Below are 22,385 nucleotides of genomic sequence, written 5' to 3' on the forward strand. Positions count from 1 at the left end.
GATGGGTGGGTGGGTGGGTGGGTGGATGGATGGACGGACAGGTGGATGGATGGATGGATGGATAGAGAGATGGATGGATGGATGGACAGGTGGATGGATGGATGGACAGGTGGATGGATGGATGGATGGATGGATGGATATCAAAAGGCCACTCCTGACACCAGTTAATACACCCACTGCCCCATGTTGGATCTCCTTCATTCTGATCTCTCAAGTCAGTAGGTGAAAAGGGAAAACAAGGCAAGGAAAGTAGAGATCTCAAGGAAATGGTTTCAGTGGCCAGCTCAGTCAATCCTAGTGGTGCTTGCTAATTGTCTAGCCAGCCCTGGGAAGATTTAAGAAGCAGAATCTAGCCTTCAATGGGTTTGTCATCAGACCACGTTATTGCAGCTCTAGCTGTCTAGCATTATTATATATGCCTTCCTTCCTTCCTTCCTTCCTTCCTTCCTTCCTTCCTTCCTTCCTTCCTTCCTTCCTCCCTCCCTCCTTCCTTCCTTCCTTCCTTCCATCCATCCTCTTTCTTTCCTCTCTTCTTTGTCCCTTCCCCCTTTCCTTCCTTCTTTCCTTCATCCTTCTTTCTTGCCCACTTCCGCCTTTCTCCTTCTATCCACGCTTTTGTCTTTTGTCTGTCTCCCTTTCCTCCTTCCCTCCCTCCCTTCCTTCCTTCCTTCCTTCCATCCATCCTCTTTCTTTTCTCTCTTCTTTGTCCCTTCCCCCTTTCCTTCCTTCTTTCCTTCTGATCTTTCCTTCATCCTTCTTTCTTGCCCACTTCTGCCTTTCTCCTTCTATCCACTCTTCTGTCTTTTGTCTGTCTCCCTTTCCTCCTTCCCTTCCTTCCTTCCTTCCTTCCATCCATCCTCTTTCCTCTCTTCTTTGTCCCTTCCCCCTTTCCTTCCTTCTTTCCTTCTGATCTTTCCTTCATCCTTCTTTCTTGCCCACTTCTGCCTTTCTCCTTCTATCCACTCTTCTGTCTTTTGTCTGTCTCCCTTTCCTCCTTCCCTCCCTCCCTTCCTTCCTTCCTTCCATCCATCCTCTTTCTTTTCTCTCTTCTTTGTCCCTTCCCCCTTTCCTTCCTTCTTTCCTTCTGATCTTTCCTTCATCCTTCTTTCTTGCCCACTTCTGCCTTTCTCCTTCTATCCACTCTTCTATCTTTTGTCTGTCTCCCTTTCCTCCTTCCCTTCCTTCCTTCCTTCCTTTCTTCCTTCCTTCCATCCATCCTCTTTCCTCTCTTCTTTGTCCCTTCCCCCTTTCCTTCCTTCTTTCCTTCTGATCTTTCCTTCATCCTTCTTTCTTGCCCACTTCTGCCTTTCTCCTTCTATCCACGCTTTTGTCTTTTGTCTGTCTTCCTTTCCTCCTTCCCTCCCTCCCTCCCTTCCTTCCTTCCTTCCATCCATCCTCTTTCTTTTCTCTCTTCTTTGTCCCTTCCCCCTTTCCTTCCTTCTTTCCTTCTGATCTTTCCTTCATCCTTCTTTCTTGCCCACTTCTGCCTTTCTCCTTCTATCCACTCTTCTGTCTTTTGTCTGTCTCCGTTTCCTCCTTCCCTCCCTCCCTTCCTTCCTTCCTTCCTTCCATCCATCCTCTTTCCTCTCTTCTTTGTCCCTTCCCCCTTTCCTTCCTTCTTTCCTTCTGATCTTTCCTTCATCCTTCTTTCTTGCCCACTTCTGCCTTTCTCCTTCTATCCACTCTTCTATCTTTTGTCTGTCTCCCTTTCCTCCTTCCCTTCCTTCCTTCCTTCCTTCCTTCCTTCCATCCATCCTCTTTCCTCTCTTCTTTGTCCCTTCCCCCTTTCCTTCCTTCTTTCCTTCTGATCTTTCCTTCATCCTTCTTTCTTGCCCACTTCTGCCTTTCTCCTTCTATCCACTCTTCTGTCTTTTGTCTGTCTCCCTTTCCTCCTTCCCTTCCTTCCTTCCTTCCTTCCTTCCTTCCTTCCTTCCTTCCTTCTTCCCTCCCTCTTTCTTTCTTTCTTTCTTTCTTTCTTTCTTTCTTTCTTTCTTTCTTTCTTTCTTTCTTTCTCTCTCTCTCTCTCTCTCTCTCTCTCTCTCTCTCTCTCTCTCTCTTTCTCTAAAGCTGCACGTCCAAGGACTGTGAAACAGCCAACTGGATCTGCATTTTAAAGCCTAACAAAACTTCCTTGGCTGAACAAATCTGAATTAAAGCAAGCAAAAGAACGAGTATTGTCAGGGCAGTTCAAGAAATGATTTCCACAACCTTAATTGCATGATGCTGTAATACATTTATGAATAAACGGTCACCCAGAGGAGCAAAATTAATGTAATTTTTAAGGGGGCTGGGAATCACTGGATTTCTATGCCTGTAGTTTGAGGCGCCGTGGCTTTCTTCTTCTTTTAATTCATGAATACGTTCAGCAACAAAAGCTCCTATGAACTGCATAAATGGAGCACTCATGGCCATTTATCTGCCATCCTCGCTGTCATATTCAATTATGTATCATTGAAGTGTACACCAAACAGAACACAATACAGCCACGAATGATCTTGCCGGAGAAGTCAAAACTCTGTGTATACACTGAGCATAAGAGGGTTGGCTTAAAAGAGAGGAAAGACAAAGAGAGAAAGAAGTGATACACATATGAAACTACCCTGGGGCAGTGGTGAAATCCAATTTTTTAAACTACCGGTTCTGTGGGCGTGGCTTGGCGGGTGTGGTGTGGCTTGGCGGGCGTGGCAGGGGAAGGATACTGCAAAATCTCCATTCCCACCCCACTCCAGGGGAAGGATACTGCAAAATCTCCACGAAACGGCAACACGACACCGGAAGTTTGACACCCGTGGATTAGACCAGGGGTCTCTAAACTTGGCAACTTTAAGACTTGTGGACTTCAACTCCCAGAGTTCCTCAGCCAGCAAAGCTCTGGGAGTTGAAGTCCACAAGTCTTAAAGTTGCCAAGGTTGGAGATCCCTGGATTAGAGCATTACGGAGTTTGAAGACAAAATACAGATAGTCCTCAATTTACAACTAACTGACCATTCAAAGTTATAACGGCACTGGGGGAAAAAAAGCAACTTATAACAGTTTTTCACACTTAACAACATACGGTCATGCGATCAAAATTCAGGCGCACGTATTTATGACGGTTATACTGTCCTGGGGTCATACGATCACCAGTTGTGGTCTTCCCAACCTGCTTCCTACAAGCAAAGTCAACGGGGGGAAGGCAGGTTCACTTAACAACTGCACGATGTCCTTAACAACTGCAGCAACTCACTTAACAACCGTGGCCAAAAAGATTGTAAAAATGGGACAAAACTCACTTAGTAACTGCCTTGCTTAGCTGTGGAAATGTTGAGCTCAGGTTTGGTCGTAAGTCAAGAATTACCTTGACTTAGAAAGAGTGCCGAGAAGAGCAACAAAGATGATGAGGGGACTGGAGGCTAAAAGATATGAAGAACGGTTGCAGGAACTGGGTATGTCTAGTTTAATGAAAAGAGGGACTAGGGGAGACATGATAGCCATCTTCCATTATCTCAGGGGCTGCCACAAAGAAGAGGGAGTCAAGCTATTCTCCACAGCACCAGAAGGCAGGACAGTAATGGGTGGAAACCAATCAAGGAGAGAAACAACCTAGAACTAAGGAGAAATGTCCTGACAGTTAGAACAATTAATCAGTGGAACATTTTGCCTCCAGAAGTTGTGAATCCTCCAACACTGGAAGTTCTTAAGAAGATGTTGGATAACCATTTGTCTGAAGTGGTGTAAGGTTCCCTGCCTAAGCAGCGGGTTGGACTAGAAGACCTCCAAGGTCCCTTCCAACTCTGTTATTCTATTTCTATTTCTACCTGTAGATCCCCAAAGTTTGAAATATATTTTTAAGTATAAAAGGTAAAAGTAAAGGTTTCCCTTGCACATATGTGCTAGTCATTCCTGACTCTAGGGGGCGGTGCTCATCTCCGTTTCAAAGCCGAAGAGCCAGCGCTGTCCGAAGACGTCTCCGTGGTCATGTGGCCGGCATGACTCAACGCCAAAGGCGCACAGAACGCTGTTACCTTCCCACCAAAGGTGGTCCCCATTTTTCTACTTGCATTTTTGAACGTATTTTCGAACTGCTAGGTTGGCAGAAGCTGGGGCAAGTAACAGAAGCTCACCCGGTTACGCAGCACTAGGGATTTGAACCGCTGAACTGCCGACCTTTCGATCGACAAACTCAGTGTCTTAGCCACTGAGCTACCGCGTCCCTATATTTATGTATTTGTTAGACTAAATGCACAGAATATTTTTAAACGACTTGTATCATTACGCCACTGCTGATTGTCGGGATGCAATGAGACTCCCAGGAAATATTTGCGAAAGACTTGCATCAAGTACTTCTTTAGGAGCCTCCGTCCTAGGCAAGATTTTGTCATAGAAACGCCTGGGTGGGTAGAGACTAATCTTTAATTGTTTGTTATTTTAAAAAATCTAGGCCGCCAGGTTGCTAAAATAAAAAGCACAGGGCAGCCCGTTGCCTTTTAACGTTCTTTTTTAAAGAACTCAGTTCAGACCCACAGTGATAAAAATTGCTAATGGCTATTCATAAGAATAGATTTAGACATTCAAATGCCATTTTCCTTTAACACGTGTTTCTGTTCGGTGAATGGAAATCTAGAATGCTTTGTAAAATTTAGCTCTCATAGACATAAAATGAAGCTATTCATTAGAAACTGAATTTTTGTGATTAGCTGTCTTTTTCATGTAAATAGTAACACTTTACTTTTAGAAAGTTCTCAGGAGTTTTCCATACTCATAATAATACAAACATCTTTCTTGCTAAAACCTATATCATGATACCAACTTTAAGTCCTTTATTCTTTCTTTTAAATAAAAAAAAAATGTAGATTATTCTTCAAAGAAAACATTTATTTACACCATGTTCTCAGAAGGACCATTACACGAATTTCTTGGTTTACAGATTTAACACTTTCTTCTCCTTAACAACACTTCCTAATATCAAGACCAGTAAAATCAGGTTTTTTTGAGGCGAAATTTTAACTCATGGGAAAATGGGGGAAAAAAACCAGACTGATTTCTGGATATTTATAGAAGGGAGACAATTATAGTCATATTGATCAGAGATCCCTGTTGATTTAATTTTTTGCCTTGCTTAGATATCTCTTGTATGTTTGATTCTTAGCATAACCAAATCCAATTCTGTGTTTTTAACAGTGTTAAAAACTTCACATCACAACAAATTCATTATACATGCTGCATGTAGAAGACAAGCAAAATAAAAAAAATCTTATTTCATCCTAGATTTTTTTGGGGGGGGGGCAGATATTCCTCTTTTAAATTATATTTCTCTTTTTCTTCTCTCTGTTCTGAATCATTTTAGCTGCCTTTAGAGATACCATTTCCCAACACAAACGACAACGAACGAATGTCAACACCCCGTCCAATGTTACAAAGCCACGATATGCCAGGGAACAGGGCACCAAACTAGAAAGACAGTGCATTAAAAAGAGAGAATAAAAATATTTCTCGGAAGCTTAATTCCTGCAAAATTGTCTCTTACTCACACCGGACAAGCACACGGTGCTTTCATAAAATGTGCTGCCCGGCTTAAAAACTTTGATCCTTCCCAAAAAAAGTGATGGCTAATTGATTTTACCTGGCTCAATTTGGGGAGTTTATCCGTTCTAGGGAACAAAAGAGGCTCACCTGTACAGGTTCGTGCCAGTTGTGGGCACAGGTGCACTCGGCGCTTCTACCTCTGCTCATCCCTTTTACTCTCGCCAAGGTTTTCCTGGGGTTTCGTGGCGCATTGTCCCATGTCGGGTGACATTTAGCCTTCGTTTGGGATGACAAAGGTCCCGAAGCTGTCGATGTTAACACCTGGGGATGATGCTGATGATACCCACAATGCCCTGGGGCGTTCTCCTGCCAACTGGAGGTACAATGGACACCTCTGGATAAAGTAGGCATTCCTCGGGCAGCCTCTATCCCATCGGAGTCGCGGCAGCAGCTATGCTGCCGAGGAAGGTACGTCTTCATGGCCGGAGACTGGGATCAGATCCTCCTGCCCACCTTCCTTTTCTCGGCAGACGGAAAGTCCTGTTTCCCTTAAGCCAAATACTTTTGACAGCTGCTATCAGCGGTGCATCGTGGGAGCAGGGAGAGAGAGTGGAGAACCGTACAGAGCATCATCTGCTGGTTGCTCTTTGTCAATAAATGACTCGACGCGCAGAGATGCTTTGGCAGCAACCCTGGCGGCTGCTGGCAGAAGCGATCGATTGCTTCCCACAGCTGGGGTGAACTTCAAACCCATCCCTTCTAGGATGACGGACAAGGAGAAGGAGGAACAGAAGGCAACCAGAAAAACACCAATAAGTAAAAAGAAGGGCCGTTGGGAGGAATTCTGACTCTTTATTGCCAGGCACACTAAGCAAATTCCTGGTCTTGCTCTGCCTTCTTTAAGGAATGCATTCGGCTTGCACTCACAGAGGCTTTCTTTTGGGGAAGAGCTAACCTATGAAGAAATGAGGTTTAATAAGCACGGCTGCCTTCAAGGGACAAGCATTTCCACCCCTATCAGACATAAACACAGGCTCTCTCTCTCTCCCTCTCTCTCTCTCTCTCTCTCTCTCTCTCTCTCTCTCTCTCCCTCTCTTTCTCTCTCTCTCCTGCTTCGAAGGAAGTTGATTTGAGTTTGATTGAAAGGGAAGGCAATAGAGTTCTTACCATCCCTGTCCTAATATTCCTTTTTAGTTGCTCTTTTCATGTATTCAATTTATGTTTATACTTTTACCTGTTATCTTATATATGCTTGACAAATAAACTTATGATTATATGAATAGGAGACAATAGAATAACCTTGGAGGCCTTCTAGTCCAACTCCCTGCTTCGGCAGGAAACCCTACACCACTTCAGAAAAATGGTTCTCCAATATCCAATTTTTAAGAAAATGTTGGATAACCATTTGTCTGAAATGGTGTAGCAGAGGGTTGGACTAGAAGACCTCCAAGGTCCCTTCCAACTCTCTTATTCTATTCTATTCTATTCTATTCTATTCTATTCTATTCTATTCTATTCTATTCTATTCTATTCTATTCTATTCTATTCTATTCTATTCTATTCTATTCTATTCTATCTTCATAAAAACTTCCAGTGTTGGAGCATTCACAACTGCTGGAGGCAAGTTGATCCTCTGATTAATTGTTCTAACTGTCAGGAAATTTCTCCTTAGTTCTAGGTTGCTTCTCTCCTTGATTAGTTTCCACCCATTGCTTCTTGTCCTGCCTTCAGGTGCTTTGGAGGATAGCTTGACTCCCTCTTCTTTGTGGCAACCGCTGAGATATTGGAAGACTGCTATCATGTCTCCCCTAGTCCTCCTTTTCATCAAACTAGACATACCCAGTTCCTGCAACTGTTCATCGTATGTTTTAGCCTCCAGTCCCCTAATCATCTTTGTGGCTCTTCTCTGCACTCTTTCTAGTCTCCACATCTTTTTTACATCGTGGCGACCAAAACTGAGTACAGTATTCCAGGCGATGCCACAGTAACTCTTGTGATAAACTGAATGTCGGTGGAGATTCTCAAAGTCCACATTCTGGACAGAGAGGACTATCGGTTTGAAAGAGAGCGCAAAGAACCCAGCGATGTTAAAATTGAACTGCCTTCCCTCAACAGAGGACGAGGGGTACGACATCATCTATCTCCTGTCTACAACAGAGTCCTTTCAGCAGTTCCAAGAAGGCTCCACATCCATTTGCACTACTCAGGTGACCCTGAGGACGCAGATTAAACCTTCCCAAGTGGCCTCAACGACTCTCTAAAAAGAATGCAAATGACCAGCTGTCTGCAAGGAGTTATCAATCCTTCCGTTCCCCACCATCCAGTCAGAACTGAAGAAGCTTCTTGGATGAGAAGCGAAATGTCCTCAAGGAAAAAGAAAGTCCGGTTGCCTTTTGAATAAAGCACCTTTGGGTCTGTCACAAACCCTACAGATAAGGATCTGTCGGAGGCAACACAATCTCGGCCTGTTCTCTTGCTTTACTAGCAGTGATCCAATCCTATGTGACTTGGATGAAAAAAAAACAAAAAAGAGCAATCCATATCCTATTGAACCAATTTTGAGTGTACAAGAGAGGTCCATACGATGCTATCCATCACAACGCATGGTATCGAAGATAGTTTTAACTTATTCCTCTAGTCCAGAGGTGACAAACTTGATTTCATGGAGGGCTGCATCAGGGTTGCGTTTGACTAGGGTTTCCTGCCCGGGCAGGGGGTTGGACTAGAAGACCTCCAAGGTCCCTTCCAACTCTGTTATTCTATTCTATGCATTAAAATGAAATTTCGTTGCATACAGCTCTCAAAGGGTCTCCACCTGTAATATATTGCTATTGTATTGCCATTGTTATTACTATTGTTATTGCTATTGTATGGCTATTGATTGCAGGGGTGAAATTCAGCAGGTTCTGGAGAACCGGTAGCAGAAATTTTGAGTAGTTCGGAGAACCAGCAAATACCACCTCTGGCTGGCCCCAGAGTGGGGTGGGAATGGAGATTTTGCAATGTCTTTCCCCCAGGAATGGGGTGGGAATGGGGATTTTGCAGTATCCTTCCCCCAGGAGTGGGGTGGGAATGGAGATTTTGCAATATCCTTCCCCCAGGAGTGGGGAGGGAATGGGGATTTTGCAGTATCCTTCCCCCTGGAGTGGGGTGGGAATGGAGATTTTGCAGTATCCTTCCCCTGCCACGCCCACCAAGCCACGCCCACCAAGCCACGCCCACAGAAATGGTAGTAAAAAAATTGGAATTCCACCACTGATTGATTGGCTCAAAATCATTTGGGCCAATCAATAGCAACTGGCTTTCATTTACGAGATGGCACTAGAACTCACCATCTCCTAGTGATTTCTGCTACTGGTTCTCCAGAACTGCTCAGAACCTGCTGAAACCCACCTCTGCCCCTGACTCTATACCATTTCAGACAAATGGTCGTCCAATCTCTTCTTAAAAACCTCCAGTGTTGGAGCAAACCACAACTTCTGGAGGCAAGTCGTTCCACTGATTAATTATTCTCATTGTCCAGGAATTTCTCCTTAATTCTAGCTTGGATCTCTCTTTGATTAGTTTCCATCCATTGCTTCTCGTCCTGCCTTTTCTTTATGTAACTCATGTCAGCAGACGATGGATTCATTTCCAGGGCTTACAAACTTCTCCAACCATGCTGACTCTAAGCCACATGCAATTCCCAGTTCCATAACGTGGGTTAAAAATAAACCAAGATCATCTTCATCAAGGTGAGTTGTGGTTCTCCGAGGAACACATAATGGCTCATCCTCAAACGTCTTCTGCTAAGTTTGTGAAATAGGACACTTCATTGCTTAAAACTGACCTGCTCCTAACTGAACAGATGTCAAATGATCCAAAATATTAAACTGGTCGAAACAGAGTGCACCAATTACACTTTGATATTTGGAAGCATCCAATCCAAATATTAAATAGTTGCAATAAAAAGCAATATCTAGACAAATTGGCTCAAGATTGACAGGCATAAAGGAAGCAAAGGAACATCTGGAAACATTAAATACATACTAATCAGGATCTGAGATTAAAGGACATCATTGAAATACACAGCGCTAAATGGCATGGATGCAGTTGGAACCAACTAGCTATAACAAGTATGAGAATTAGTTCTCACGTGATCAGAGGAAAACTTGATAGTAATAGCATTTAGACTTACTGTATATACTATTTCATAGTGCTTTACGACAGTCTCTGGGTGGTTTACAACATCAGGGTATTGCCACCAACCATCTGGGTCCTCATTTTACCAACCTCAGAAGGATGGAAAGCTGAGTCAGCCTTGAGCTGGTCAGGATCGAACTCCTGGGAGTCGGCAGAATTAGCCTGCAGTATTGCGTTCTAACCACTGCACCACTACGACTCTTATTATCCTTCAAGGATGGATGGATGGATGGATGGATGGATGGATGGATAGATGGATAGATGGATAGATGGATAGATGGACAGATAGATGGATGATAGAAAGATAGATAGATGGAGGATAGATAGATAGCAGAGGTGGGTTTCAGCAGGTTCTGACCAGTTCTGGAGAACCGGTAGCGGAAATTTTGAGTAGTTCGGAGAACCAGTAAATACCACCTCTGACTGGCCCCGCCCCCATCTATTCTCTGCCTCCCGAGTCCCAGCTGATTGGGAGGAAATGGGGATTTTGCAGTAACCTTCCCCTGGAGTGGGGAGGGAATGGAGATTTTACAGTATCCTTCCCCTGGAGTGGGGAGGGAATGGAGATTTTACAGTATCCTTCCCCTGCCACTCCCACCAAGCCATGCCCACCAAGCCATGCCACGCCCACCAAGCCACGCCCAGAGAACTGGTAGTAAAAAAATTTGAATCCCACCACAGATAGATAGATAGATAGATAGATAGATAGATAGATAGATAGAAAGAGAGAGATAGAGAGAGAGAGACAAGGGAGGGAGGGAGGGAGGGAGGGAGGAAGGAAGGAAGGAAGGAAGGAAGGAAGGAAGGAAGGAAGGAAGGAAGGAAGGAAGGAAGGAAGGAAAGAAGGAAGGAAGGAAGGAAGGAAGGAAGGAAGGAAGGAAGGAAGGAAGGAAGGAAGGAGCACGAGGGAAAAAAAACCAAGCTTTGATACAAAGAAATTTTTGAAGTTAAAACCAGATAAAACCAGAGAAGAGAACTGTTATATTCTTTCTTGGACTATTTGCTAATTAATCAGTATTCAAACCACTGTTTTCTCACTTGGCTTGCAATGTTCAGACCTTTCCTTTCCCCAGAAGTTCATGTTTCTTTTTAGCAATAGCCATGGCACTTAGACTTATATACCGCTTCGTAGTGTTTTTACAGCCCTCTCTAAGCGGTTTACAGAGTTCAGTCTATTGCCCCCAACAATCTGAGTCCTCATTTTACCGACTTCGGAAGGATGGAAAGCTGAGTTAGCCTCGAACCGGTCAGGATCGAACTGCTCGCAGTCAGCAGAATTCTGCAATACTGCATTCTAACCACTGCGCCTACCACGGCTCTTACAATCTTGATACGGGTAGTCCTCAACTTATGGCCACAATTGAACACAAAGTTTCTGTTGCTAGGAGACACAATTTGTTAAGTGGATTTTACCCTACTTTACAATGTTTCTTGCCACAAGCTTTTAAGCAAATCACTGCAGTTGTTAATTTAGTATCACGGTTGTTAAGTGAATCTGGCTGTCAGGCACAAGGGAAATCAGAAGACTCAGGTAGTTCAAAAAGGTATAAAGATTTATTGCAAGCTAAAGCTCTGTACAAGAATCTGAACTACTAACAGTCCAAGCAAATTGGTGGTAGATAAGAGTCACAGGAATTCAATGATGATCTGGACTTAGATCTCTTGAGGGTGCGCGAGGACTCATGACTGATGATGTGCTTGACCCCTCCCTCAGTCTCAGCCTGATCATCTCCTACACTGACTTCCTCCTTGACTTGGCTTGTCAGGAAGTTGCAAAAGTTGATCACATGACCCTGGGATACTGCAGCCATCATAAATGCTTGCCAGTACCCCAAAAATCTAAATTTTGATCATGGGACCATGGAGATACTACAACGGTCATAAGGGTGAAAAACCATCACACGTTTTTCAGTGCCATTCTATTTATTTATTGATTGATTGATTGATTTTATTTGATTTCTATACCGCCCTACTCCCGAAGGACTCAGGGCGGTGCACAGCCAAACAATAAAATACAAACATACAAAATTTAAAAGTGGAATTAAAATCAAATTAAATAGTTTTGGCCCAAACAAATTAAAACCCCAATCAATTTAGTTCTAACTTTGAATGGTCAATAAATGAGTTGTTGTAAGTGGAGGACTACCTTTATCAGGCCATTACCAAAACAGAGGAGCAATGGGTACAACCAAGTCTCCCTTAAAACTCACTCAGGTCCTGGTGACTTTACGTCTCTGGTTGTCCCAAAGGTGCTTTTTCAAGAGGCAAGTGGACTTTCTGGTTTTTTTGTTTTTTTTGAAGACGTTTCGCTTCTTATCAAAGAAGCTTCTTCAGCTCTGACTGGATGGTGGGGAATGGAAGGATTTAAATTCCTTGCAGACAGCTGGTCATTTGCATCCTTTTAGAGAGTCATTGAGGCCACTTGGAGGTTTATCTGTGTCCTCAAGGTCACCTGAGTGGTGCAATCGGGCGTGCAGCCTGTTGAAACTGCTGAAAAGACTGTGTTGTAAATTGGAGTTAATGACATCATATCCCTCCTCCTCTGTTGATATGTTCAATTTGGACCTAGATGGTCTCTTTGACCCCTCTTTCAAACCAGCGGTCCTCTCTGTCCAAAATGTGGATTTTGCTGTCTTCAAAAGAGTGGCCTTTGTCTTTTAATTAGATGGACTGCTGAATCTTGTCCTGATGGGTTTGTTCTCCTATGTTGTGCCATGTGTTTATGAAGTGGTTGTTTTGTTTCCCCAATGTACAGATCTGCTCACTGCATCGTACTGCATATACCACGTTTGCTCCAGTTGTGTCTGGGTGTTTTAGGAGACCACCCTCTTCTTTATGCTAGCCCCTTAAATATTGGAAGAGTGCTATCATGTCTCCCCTAGACCTTCTTTTCATTAGACTAGACATACTTGGACCTCAATCCAAGGGATACAAAACAAACAAACAAACAAACCTGGTTTGCCACTGTGCTCCTCTAAGATTTCCAATTCAGTCTACAGAAATTTCCAGTTTAGTCTACGCCCGTGATGGCGAACCTATGGCACGCATGCCAGAGGTGGCATGCAACGCCCTCTCTGTGGGCACTCAAGCCGTCACCCCAGTTCAGCTCCGCTGCGCATAGGTGCGCACCTCCCGCCAGCCAACTGGTTTTCGTGTCTCTGCTGCACATGCGCGGGGGGCGGGGCACGTGTGTGGGGGCCGTGCACGCATGCGTGGGGGGGTGGGCCTGGGCACATGCACGGGGTGGGGCACATGTGGGGGGGCCGCCCACATGTTTGGGGGTGGGGTGGATGCGGGGGGGCATGCACGCATTGCATTTTGGGGGTTCGCGCACACACGCTCGCACACGTGCACTTTGGGCACACGGTCCGGAAAAGGTTAGCCATCACTGATCTACACAATCTTGTTTTTCCTGGAGATTTTTGATCCATATACTAACAGAGCCCAATTCTATTTAGCTTTTTCACCCAGATAGGTTAGCCACCTGAAGAGAAGACGGATGTAACGTATTCATTTATTTATATATTCCGTTTCTATAAGCTGCCCATCTCCATCCATGCACGCATAAATAAATAAATATCGCTTAAATGCCTGAAAAATGCTAAGTGAAATTCCAAAGTTGATAGAGCTTCTCTTCTGGAAATCTATCATCCCATCTAAAATGAGCCAGAAATGGGCCGAGCGGCACTGTACAGCATCCCACAGATCTAATTACCCTTAATTCAACAGCAAAACGCTTCTCTCTGGAAAAAAAAGACTAATTCCTGCTTTTTTTTTCCAGTTCAGTTGAAATTTCAGTCCCGTTTCCCCAATGGGACCACGCTCCAAGTTCAAATTTATTTTGCAGCTAAGCAAATGATTACTGCAGCTCATTAAGCCATCCATGAAAAAAAACCGAGAAGAAAAAGGGAAATGTGGTGTGTTTTTTTAAGATGCTGTTCCAGGACTGAACCTCTGCTTGGGGGACGGACCGACACACAAATGTATTATTTGAAGTTTCCACCAGGTGGCTCAAGGCTCACTCGACAAAGGAGAAAAATAAACAAGCTACAATAACACACGCGCACAACGCCTCTCGTCCCTCCACTCTAAAGCCTTGGAGAGCTGCTAAATGCCGGGTTTAGAAATACTGAATAATGTACTGTAGGAGGTTAGTACCCACTCCTCTCCTAGAAGAATGAAATATATCCAAGAAATATTAAAAAGGCAGAATATTATATTTTCCTTAAAGGAGAAACATGTTTCTAAGGACATAAACTCAGGGCCTCAGCTTCCTGCCCCCCCGCCAGGCCTGAGGAGAGGGGGGGGTACAGCCGGTACATTGTTCCGGGGCCCATGGAGCTCAAAGGGGGCCCATGAAGGGGAATTTTTAATTTTTTTTTTTTACAAAACCAAATTTTTAAAAAGAAAAACAATATTGGATATCTACTTCGTACTCTCTATTATTAGTATTAATAATAGTATTATTAAGTATTATTGTTTTTGTTATCTTTTACGGAAGTACCTGTCCTCTTTTTAAAATATTTGCAAGCAGGGTGGATAAAAATCAATGATTTTTTAAAAAAAATCAAAAAAATCAGATTTTTTTTATTTAAATCGGATTTTTTTTTATTTAAATCAGATTTTTTTTATTTTTATCGAATTTATTTTAATAAAAAACTTTTGGGGTAAAAATCTATTGTAAGATAATTTTCTATTTAAGATACATAAATAATTTAGTTTATTCAGCATGAAATGGAGCTGAGTTATGTAGCAGGAGGCTGTATATTCTGCAACACTGGGACTATCGGTGAGTCAACAGAGGGTCAAAGGAGTAGCAGAGATGACAGCTGCTCTTTAAAAATTATGATTTAAATCGAGTTGATTTAAATCAAGCCTTTTTACTAGTGATTTAAATCATGATTTAAATTGTGATTTAAATCAACTCGATTTAAATCAAATCCACCCTGTTTGCAAGTATGTTTGAATGTAATTAACAAATGTACAGTTATGACATTACTGATTTATGTGTCCATGGGTAGGCGAGGGGGCACATATTAGTCTTGTTCCAGCACTTAATAATCCTCTAGGCGGCCCTGACCCCTCCTCCAGCAGATATTTTGGTGCCAACCTATCTACAATACAAAAGGCTGGGCCAGCTTACCTACAACACAAAAGACCTCACCCTCAGGACATAATAGGATTAGCCCTCTACCCATCTCACCACATGTCCCCATGGGAGTCTGACAACCAATCAGAATATATTTCTTACACAGGAACAGGAAGCTCCAAGGCGGGGCCCAAGAGAGAGTATAAATCTCTCTCTCTCTCTCTCTCACCCATGTGCTTATTTTGCCCAGGACCCAAAAAACCCATGTGGTCCTGTCCATCATTAAACCATTTTTTCAATCAGCCTCCATGTTTCCAGTATCTTTCTTCCCACTTGAAACTGAACCCAGATGGATGTTTCTTCCAACAGTACTTTGCTCATGGTGATGAGTCACTATAAAAATATCTGGATAGAGTGACAGTCAAGAGGGGAGGAGAGGAGAGGAGAGGAGAGGAGAGGAAAAATTCACCATGGCCCTCAAAAGAGGAAAGTGTTCCTAGCTCCTTGACAAAGTGGAAGGATCTTATTGTGGTATTGTGTACAGTAACATTAAAAGTTACAAGCTTTAGGCTGAGCAATGCAGTCCTCTATACCAAAATCCTAGAACGTCTTCAAACTTCTCCTTCTATAGAACCATAGAGTTGGGAAGAGTTGGCTCTCAAAGACACTCCCTGATAGAACATAGAATAAGAGGGTTGCATGGGACTCTGGAGGTCCTCTAGTCCAGTCCTCTACTCAAGCAGGAGACTCTATGACATAGGGGTGAAATTCAGCAGGTTCCAAACAGTTTCTGGAGAACCGATAGCGGAAATTTGGGTAGTTCGGAGAACCGGCAAATACCACCTCTGTCTGGCCCCAGAGTGGGGTGGGAATGGAGATTTTGCAATATCCTTCCCCTGGAGTGGGGAGGGAATGGGAATTTTGCAATATCCTTCCCCCAGGAGTGGGGGGGGGATGGGGATTTTGCAATATCCTTCCCCCAGGAGTGGGGAGAGAATGGGGATTTTGCAGTATCCTTCCCCTGCCACGTCCACCAAGCCACGCCCACCAAGCCACACCATGCTCACCAAGCCACGCCCACAGAACTGATAGTAAAAAAAAATAATAATTTCACCACTGGTACAGAGCTGAAATATGCTCAAAGCCTTTCCTGATCAAGCAACAGCATCTTTTGAAGGTCATGAACCAGCTTCTGATTTTATAGGATGGGTTCCTTGAGCAACACAGAAATTCCATTTATGTTTTCACTATCTAGTTAGGACGATAATGGAAAATCCTGATCAGTGGACTTCGTTGTGTGGAAACATTCAAAAGGGACCACTAGACCTCAGAGAATATTTCAGCAAGGTCTATAAAAAATATTGTTTCAATAAACACACAAAAAGGAACAGGGGAATATAACATTATAGAATGAGCATACACACATTTTTAAAACAATCTGAAACTTATGGCCCTTTCAACCAAGCCACTTTTCCTTCTAGGTTTTGCCTCTTGGTGCTATATCAGTTTTGAGTGCTTTCTCATATATCAGACCATTTGATTGATAGGACTCTGGTACAGGAGGAACTGGGGAGTTCTTCTGTAGGAAGGGAAGAATAAAACTTCTCAAAATGGCTATTGAGGTAGAAGATCTTTAATGGAAAAGCAGAGTCAGCTGTAGAGTACATAAAACTATTTGTAACCCTCAGTTGCCAGAAAATCCATAGTGAAAACTAGAAAAGAATCACTCTCAGCCCTAAGAAGGATGCAGCATTTAATCACTTCTGAAATCTTGCCAAGAAAAGGGTAGGAATTTGTTCAGGCAGTCATCAGGAGTTATGACTGAGGGGACGGGGAATGAAAGGAGGAAGGAGGAGGAGAGAGGGAGGAGGAAAGAAGGAGGAGGGAGGAGGGAGGAGGAGGAGAAGAAGGAGAAGGCGAACAAGAAGGAGAAGGCAAAGAAGAAGAAGAAGAAGGAGGAGGAGGAGGAGGAGGAGGAGGAGGAGGAGGAGGAGGAGGAGGAGGAGGAGGAAGAGGTGGTAGTGGAGGAGGAGGAGAGGAAGGAGGAGGAGGAGAAGAAGAAGGAGAGGAGGAGGAGAAAGAGAAGAAGAGGAGGAGGAGGTGGAGAAAAAGAAGAAGAAGAGAAGGAAGAGGAGGAGAAGGAAGAGGAGGAGAAGAGGAGGAGAAAGAGAAGAAGAGGAGGAGGAGGGGGGAGGAGGAGGAGAAAGGGAAAAGAAGAAGGAAGAGGAGGAGGAGGAGGAAGAAGAGGAGGAGGAGGAGGAGGAGGAGTAAACCTTGAGTTTCTTTCTTAAACTTTCCCATTCTTCTGGCTAAATTCATGTTATACTTCAAGGCCAACAGTTCTACATTCCTTTACACATGTCCAATGAGCACTTTTCCCGGAGACCAGTTCCTTAATGCAACAGCGAAAGATTCAGTTCCTTTGCTGGTTTTGTGGTTAAGCAAAAGTTTGAAATTACCATCATCAGGCAGTCAATTTCATCTCCCAGCTCCAACCTTCTGTCTGATCAGAATGCTCCGGGAAAAGCCAACTCCGAAGGGATAAAAATCTATTGCCTTCTTCATGCCTCAGTAATGAACGATTCTGAATTTTAATGAATCGCTGGCAGGAGTAGTTCCCTTCGTTAGTGAAGGTTTTGAAGTAAAACAAAAAAAAAAAAAGAGAGAGAGAGAGAGAGAGAGAGAGATTGGATCTCAAATCTTTACTCCCTGCTTTGCATAACGCTACCAAACCTTTCGTCTTCCTTTCCCTTAATTTGCAATTTGAAAGCATCCTCCTGCCTTGTTAAGCGCTCCCATACAACACGACAAGCCCTTGACACTTTTGTGAGTTGCACCTGTTCCTCTCTAACAGCAGTTTTTATTTTTGTTTTTCTACTCTGCTACTACAGAGCAACCAGGGAACGTGGAATGAGCGTACCGAGACGAGTTCCGTCGGCATGCATTCAATGCAACCCCTATTCAAAAGTTGTCTTCTGCCTTGTCACGTACAATAGTGGCCAAAATTGTGGAAACCTTTTGGGAAAAGTGTATTTTTGAGGTTTGATGGTTAATAACACCATTTTTTGGGGGGAGATTCAAGATAATCTTATTCCACTGCTAGAATGGCCTGGGAATAGCCCAGACCTTCACCCAATTGAACATCTATGGAGCCGACTAAAGAAACTTGTTAGTCAGAAGCGACCCAGCAATAAAACCCAGTTAATAGAAGCCATCATTCAATCTTTGTTTCACATGATAACAGCTGCAGAACTCAAAGACTTGGTTCACCCCATGGGAAGACGTTGTAAGGCCGTCATTCATGCTAAAGGTTACCCAACTAAGTATTAACTGACGTGGTGATAATTTTTGCATATCTCGTTTTTTCTATGGTGATAATTTTTGTAGATCTTGTTTTTTCTACGTGTTTCACTTTTCTTCGTTATACTGTAACTGCTATTCTAATAGCAAATCCTTCCTGAAAGTTATTGCATTACATTCTTGTTTAAATTATCTTTCCATTGATATGTAATTTTATGGTACTACTCCCCCCAAAAATGGTGTTATTAGCTAGTTTTAGAAAATACACTTTAAAGACAAATACAGTTTGTCTTTACTTGGCCAACATTTTTTTTCCCTAGGAATGCTTCTCTCTGTTTGCAGCTGCCTCAATATGTTTTCATGGCTGCCAGTTTGTCAAAATTAAATAGCACCCATCACCGATAAAGTTGCTACCTCGGGTTACGCAATCAAATTGGGAAGGAACCTCAGGAGACAACTGATTTAATATTCTGCAATACGGTGGCATAATCTCATATTTTAAACACTCCTGACAGATGCCCATCCCTTGCGAGATTCTAAAGAGGGAGATATCACAATATCCTCAGGCATGGTTGTTAAGGAAGGCTGAAATTGCATCTCTCCGATCAGATCTCAGGAGGCGGGGAGAACCGATATCCAGCTTATATCTTCTCATCAACCTCAATTACTCTAGCTGGGATGTTCTGAAAGCAAGATGGGCCAAGCTCGCCAAATACACCTATGTTTTCTGTACATTTTTAATCATTCAAATTCTAATCTTAGAATTTTAAGACTTGGATGTCATCAAATCTACCTTCCTTTTTTTTCAGGAGCAGTTTGTTAAGTGCCACAACACCCGAGTTAATTTTTATTTTATTTAGGGCATGGCATCTGCAGATATCATGCGATCATGGATATACCGATAGTCCTCGATTTAAAAACCATTCATTTAGTGACCAAAGTTACGACCCTGGCAAAAGTGACTTATGACCGTTTTTCATGCTTACAACTGTTGCAGAATCCCCATGTCATGTGATCAAAATTTGGACTCTTGACAACTACCATATTCTTTGGACTATAAGACGCACTGGAGTATAAGACACACCTAGATTTCGAAGAGGAAAATTATAGTTTTTGGCCTCTGAACATCAGGTTTTTGCCCTCCCCAGCCCCCAGGAGCACTCTGCAGGCCTCCCAAACTCTCTGTGCGTCCGGTTTTTGTGAAAACGGGCCTGTTTTTGGCTTTCCTACTCCCCCACGCAACCTGTTTTTGCCCTCCCCAGTCCCCAGGAGCACTCTGCAGGCCTCCTAAGCCCTTCATGCATCCCGTTTTCGCCAAAAATGGGCCCATTTTTGGCGAAAATGGGACATGCGGGGGTGGGGGTTCGGGAGGCCAAAAATGACCATATTTGGTCTATAAGACGCACAGACATTTCCACCAATGGTGGGTTCCTCCTGGTTCAGCCTGGTTCAGCCGAGGGAGGGAGGGAGGGAGGAAAGGAGGGAGGGAAGGAAGGAGGAAGGAAGGATAAGGAACAAAGGAAGGAGGGAAGCAAGCAAGCAAGGAAGGAATGGGAACAAAAGAAGGAAGGGAGGGAGGGAGGAAGGAAGGAAGGAAGAAAGAAAGAAAGAAAGAAAGACGGAGGGAGGGAGGGAGGGGGAGGAGGCAGGAAGGAAGGCAGGAAGGGGAACAAAAGAAGGAAGGAAGGAAAGAAAGAAAGAGGGAGGGAGGGGGGAGGAAGGAAGAAAAGAAGGCAGGAAGGAAGGGGAACAAAGGAAGGAGGGAAGGAAGGAGGGAAGGAAGGCAGGCAGGAAGGGGAACAAAGGAAGGAAGGAAGGAAGGAAGGAAGGAAGGAAGGAAAGAAAGAAAGAAAGAAAGAAAGAAAGAAAGAAAGAAAGAAAGAAAGAAAGAAAGAGGTACGGAGGGGGAGGAGGAAGGAAGGAAGGAAGGAAACTCTATGCTCAGTAGTTCTCTACTACTGATATAACTTGCAATGTACTGATAAAACCTGTATATGTATCTATACATCAGGCTTGGCTGACTAATTTCTATATGTGTTGTACTAACACACTTAATATGGTTTCAGAACCACATTTTTGATGGTGTCTAGGGAATCAACCATCAACGGCAGTTTCCAGATTAGTTTTCTTGGAAATGTGTTGGAAAACTGGAGACAAAGGAAACAAAGCTTTGGGCTATATTGGCGCCGATAAAAATAATGAGAAATTACAGGTAAGCTTTGTTTCTGCAGTTTGCTGGGAGGAGAGACGATAAAAGTATTTTATTTATTTCAGTTCGAAGATGAATCCGATAACGTGAACAGTGCTTGCCCTAAGAAATACTGTCATCCTGCATGTGGGAGGTGTATTTTTTTTTACAAGGAAAAGGAGACAAAGTGAAGGCATGGATGCCTTTAAAAAAGCATATGTTTATGACTTTGGACAATTATAAGACTCTTTAACGATTGAGTAGCATGTGGAATAATAAAATCTGAAAGTGTAAGAACCCGAAGGATGATTCAGGAGACGTGGTTTAACATTGGGACATGTCAATCACGTTGTAGAGCAAATGAGCTATCGATAACTCTGTTAACTCTGCAGCTGCCAAAAAAAAAGCCAATGCAATCCTAGGCTGCATTAATAGAGGGATAGAATTAGTGGTGGGTTTCAAATTTTTTTACTACCGGTTCTGTGGGGTGTGGCTTGGTGGGCGTGGCATGGCTTGGTGGGCGTGGCAGGGGAAGGATTGTTAGAGAAAAATTATTTCTCTATAGCTGTGCCTATTGATGGCTTTTGGAATGTACAGATACGTGGGCCAATCAGAGGGCAGCTAATATGTTTTAATCTCCAGGGCTGTTCTGTCCCCGTCTCACACACGCACCCCCACAGACAGGCAAACAGCTAAAGAACTCAGCCGACAACAGTTTTATCTGGTATCAGAATTGGCACAACCCAGTGGCTGGCTGCCAGGTATTCTTTACTCACAAGGGGGGAGTTTCTCCCTTCGTCCGGGAACAAAGCCAATACATAATAATCAACAAAGTCCAGTAAATACAAAGAAGGTCGTCCGATATCCGTTTTTTGCTTGTCACAGAGCTGAACCGGCCACCACACCCTCTTTTATACCCTGTGGGGTGTGGTCCAGTGACTCAGCCTAATCCCTGGCACACCTCTTCTTCTGTTGCGCGTGCTTATCTCTGTGACGCTGCTGAGGATCCAGCCAAGACTCATCTCCTTCATTACTGTCCACCTGTGGCTGCGTGGACGTGCTTGGCCCCGGGCGGACACCGAAGGCATTGCCAGAGAGGAGGGTCTTGGAGAGGGAGGCCTTGCCAACTCCTCTCCTTCACTCTCGGAGTCCTCTCCTGCCGATGACACAGGCTCAGGTAACAGAGCCACAACAAGGGCTCTCCCCTAACTGTCACAGTTAACAGTAAAAAAGGAGATTCTTAACAGAAACCCTTGCTCTTCAGTTTGGTATTCAGTTTGCTCTTCACCTTGCTGTTCAGTTTGATCTTCTATCTAGTATTATATTGTCTTCAAGGATCTTCCGTTTATATAGCTGTGAGCAGTTTGGAAGTCCGTTAGAAGAGCAGTTCTGTGGTATATTGTGGTATTTCTTCTGAGGAAGAATATTCATAGGTAGCATAGCTTAGAGAGAACGGATATGTATATAGATAGATAGCTGACAGTATAATTTATAATAGTAACAGTGATGTTTATTAATTGTATATATATTATTATGTTTTTATTGTGTAAATAAAAACATTTGCTGTAGGCTGCTTCAGAGGCTCATTTGTTTAAGTAGAGTTTCATAGAGATAGAGGTTCATGGTTTATTGATTTATTAACCTCCACAACAAGGATACTGTAAAATCTCCATTCCCACCCCAGTCCAGGGGAAGGATACTGTAAAATCTCCATTCCCTCCCCAATCCAGGGGAAGGATACTGTAAAATCTCCACAACAAGGATATTATTAACCTCCACAACAAGGATACTGTAAAATCTCCATTCCCACCCCAATCCAGGGGAAGGTTACTACAAAATTCCCATTTCCTCCTGATCAACTGGGACTCGGGAGGCAGAGAATAGATGCGGGCGGGGCCAGTCAGAGGTGGTATTTACCGGTTCTCTGAACTACTCAAAATTTCCACTACTGGTTCTCCAGAACCGGTCAGAACCTGCTGAAACCCACCTCTGGATAGAATCAAGAACATGTCTAGTTTGGGTACCACTTTATAATGCCTCAGTAAGACCACACTTGGAATACTGGAATACACGATATAAAAAAAAGATGTTGAGACTCTAGAAAGAGTGCAGAGAAGAGCT

The 22,385-nt window shown here is 43.5% G+C and overlaps 1 protein-coding gene across 26 annotated transcripts in view; it reads right to left on the reverse strand.

The window, feature by feature from the left end:
• The window catches only part of DLG2 (discs large MAGUK scaffold protein 2), a 1,136,581-nt gene that overhangs the window by 353,583 nt on the left and 760,613 nt on the right, over positions 1–22,385 (reverse strand). For 4 of the 26 annotated variants that reach the window (XM_087895814.1, XM_087895813.1, XM_087895812.1 and 1 more), the window contains exon 1: positions 5,653–6,514. The exons of the other annotated variants lie outside the window; for them this stretch is intronic. In XM_087895814.1, the coding sequence (XP_087751940.1) occupies positions 5,653–5,985 (333 nt within the window). In that variant the 5' untranslated portion in view covers positions 5,986–6,514. Of the gene's footprint in view, positions 1–5,652; positions 6,515–22,385 lie in introns of those variants that run through there. 26 annotated transcript variants of the gene reach the window in all.

This window comes from Pantherophis guttatus, chromosome 5 (assembly GCF_059756535.1).
Source record: "Pantherophis guttatus breed Tessera chromosome 5, ASM5975653v1, whole genome shotgun sequence".
NCBI classification, from domain to species: Eukaryota; Metazoa; Chordata; class Lepidosauria; order Squamata; family Colubridae; genus Pantherophis; species Pantherophis guttatus.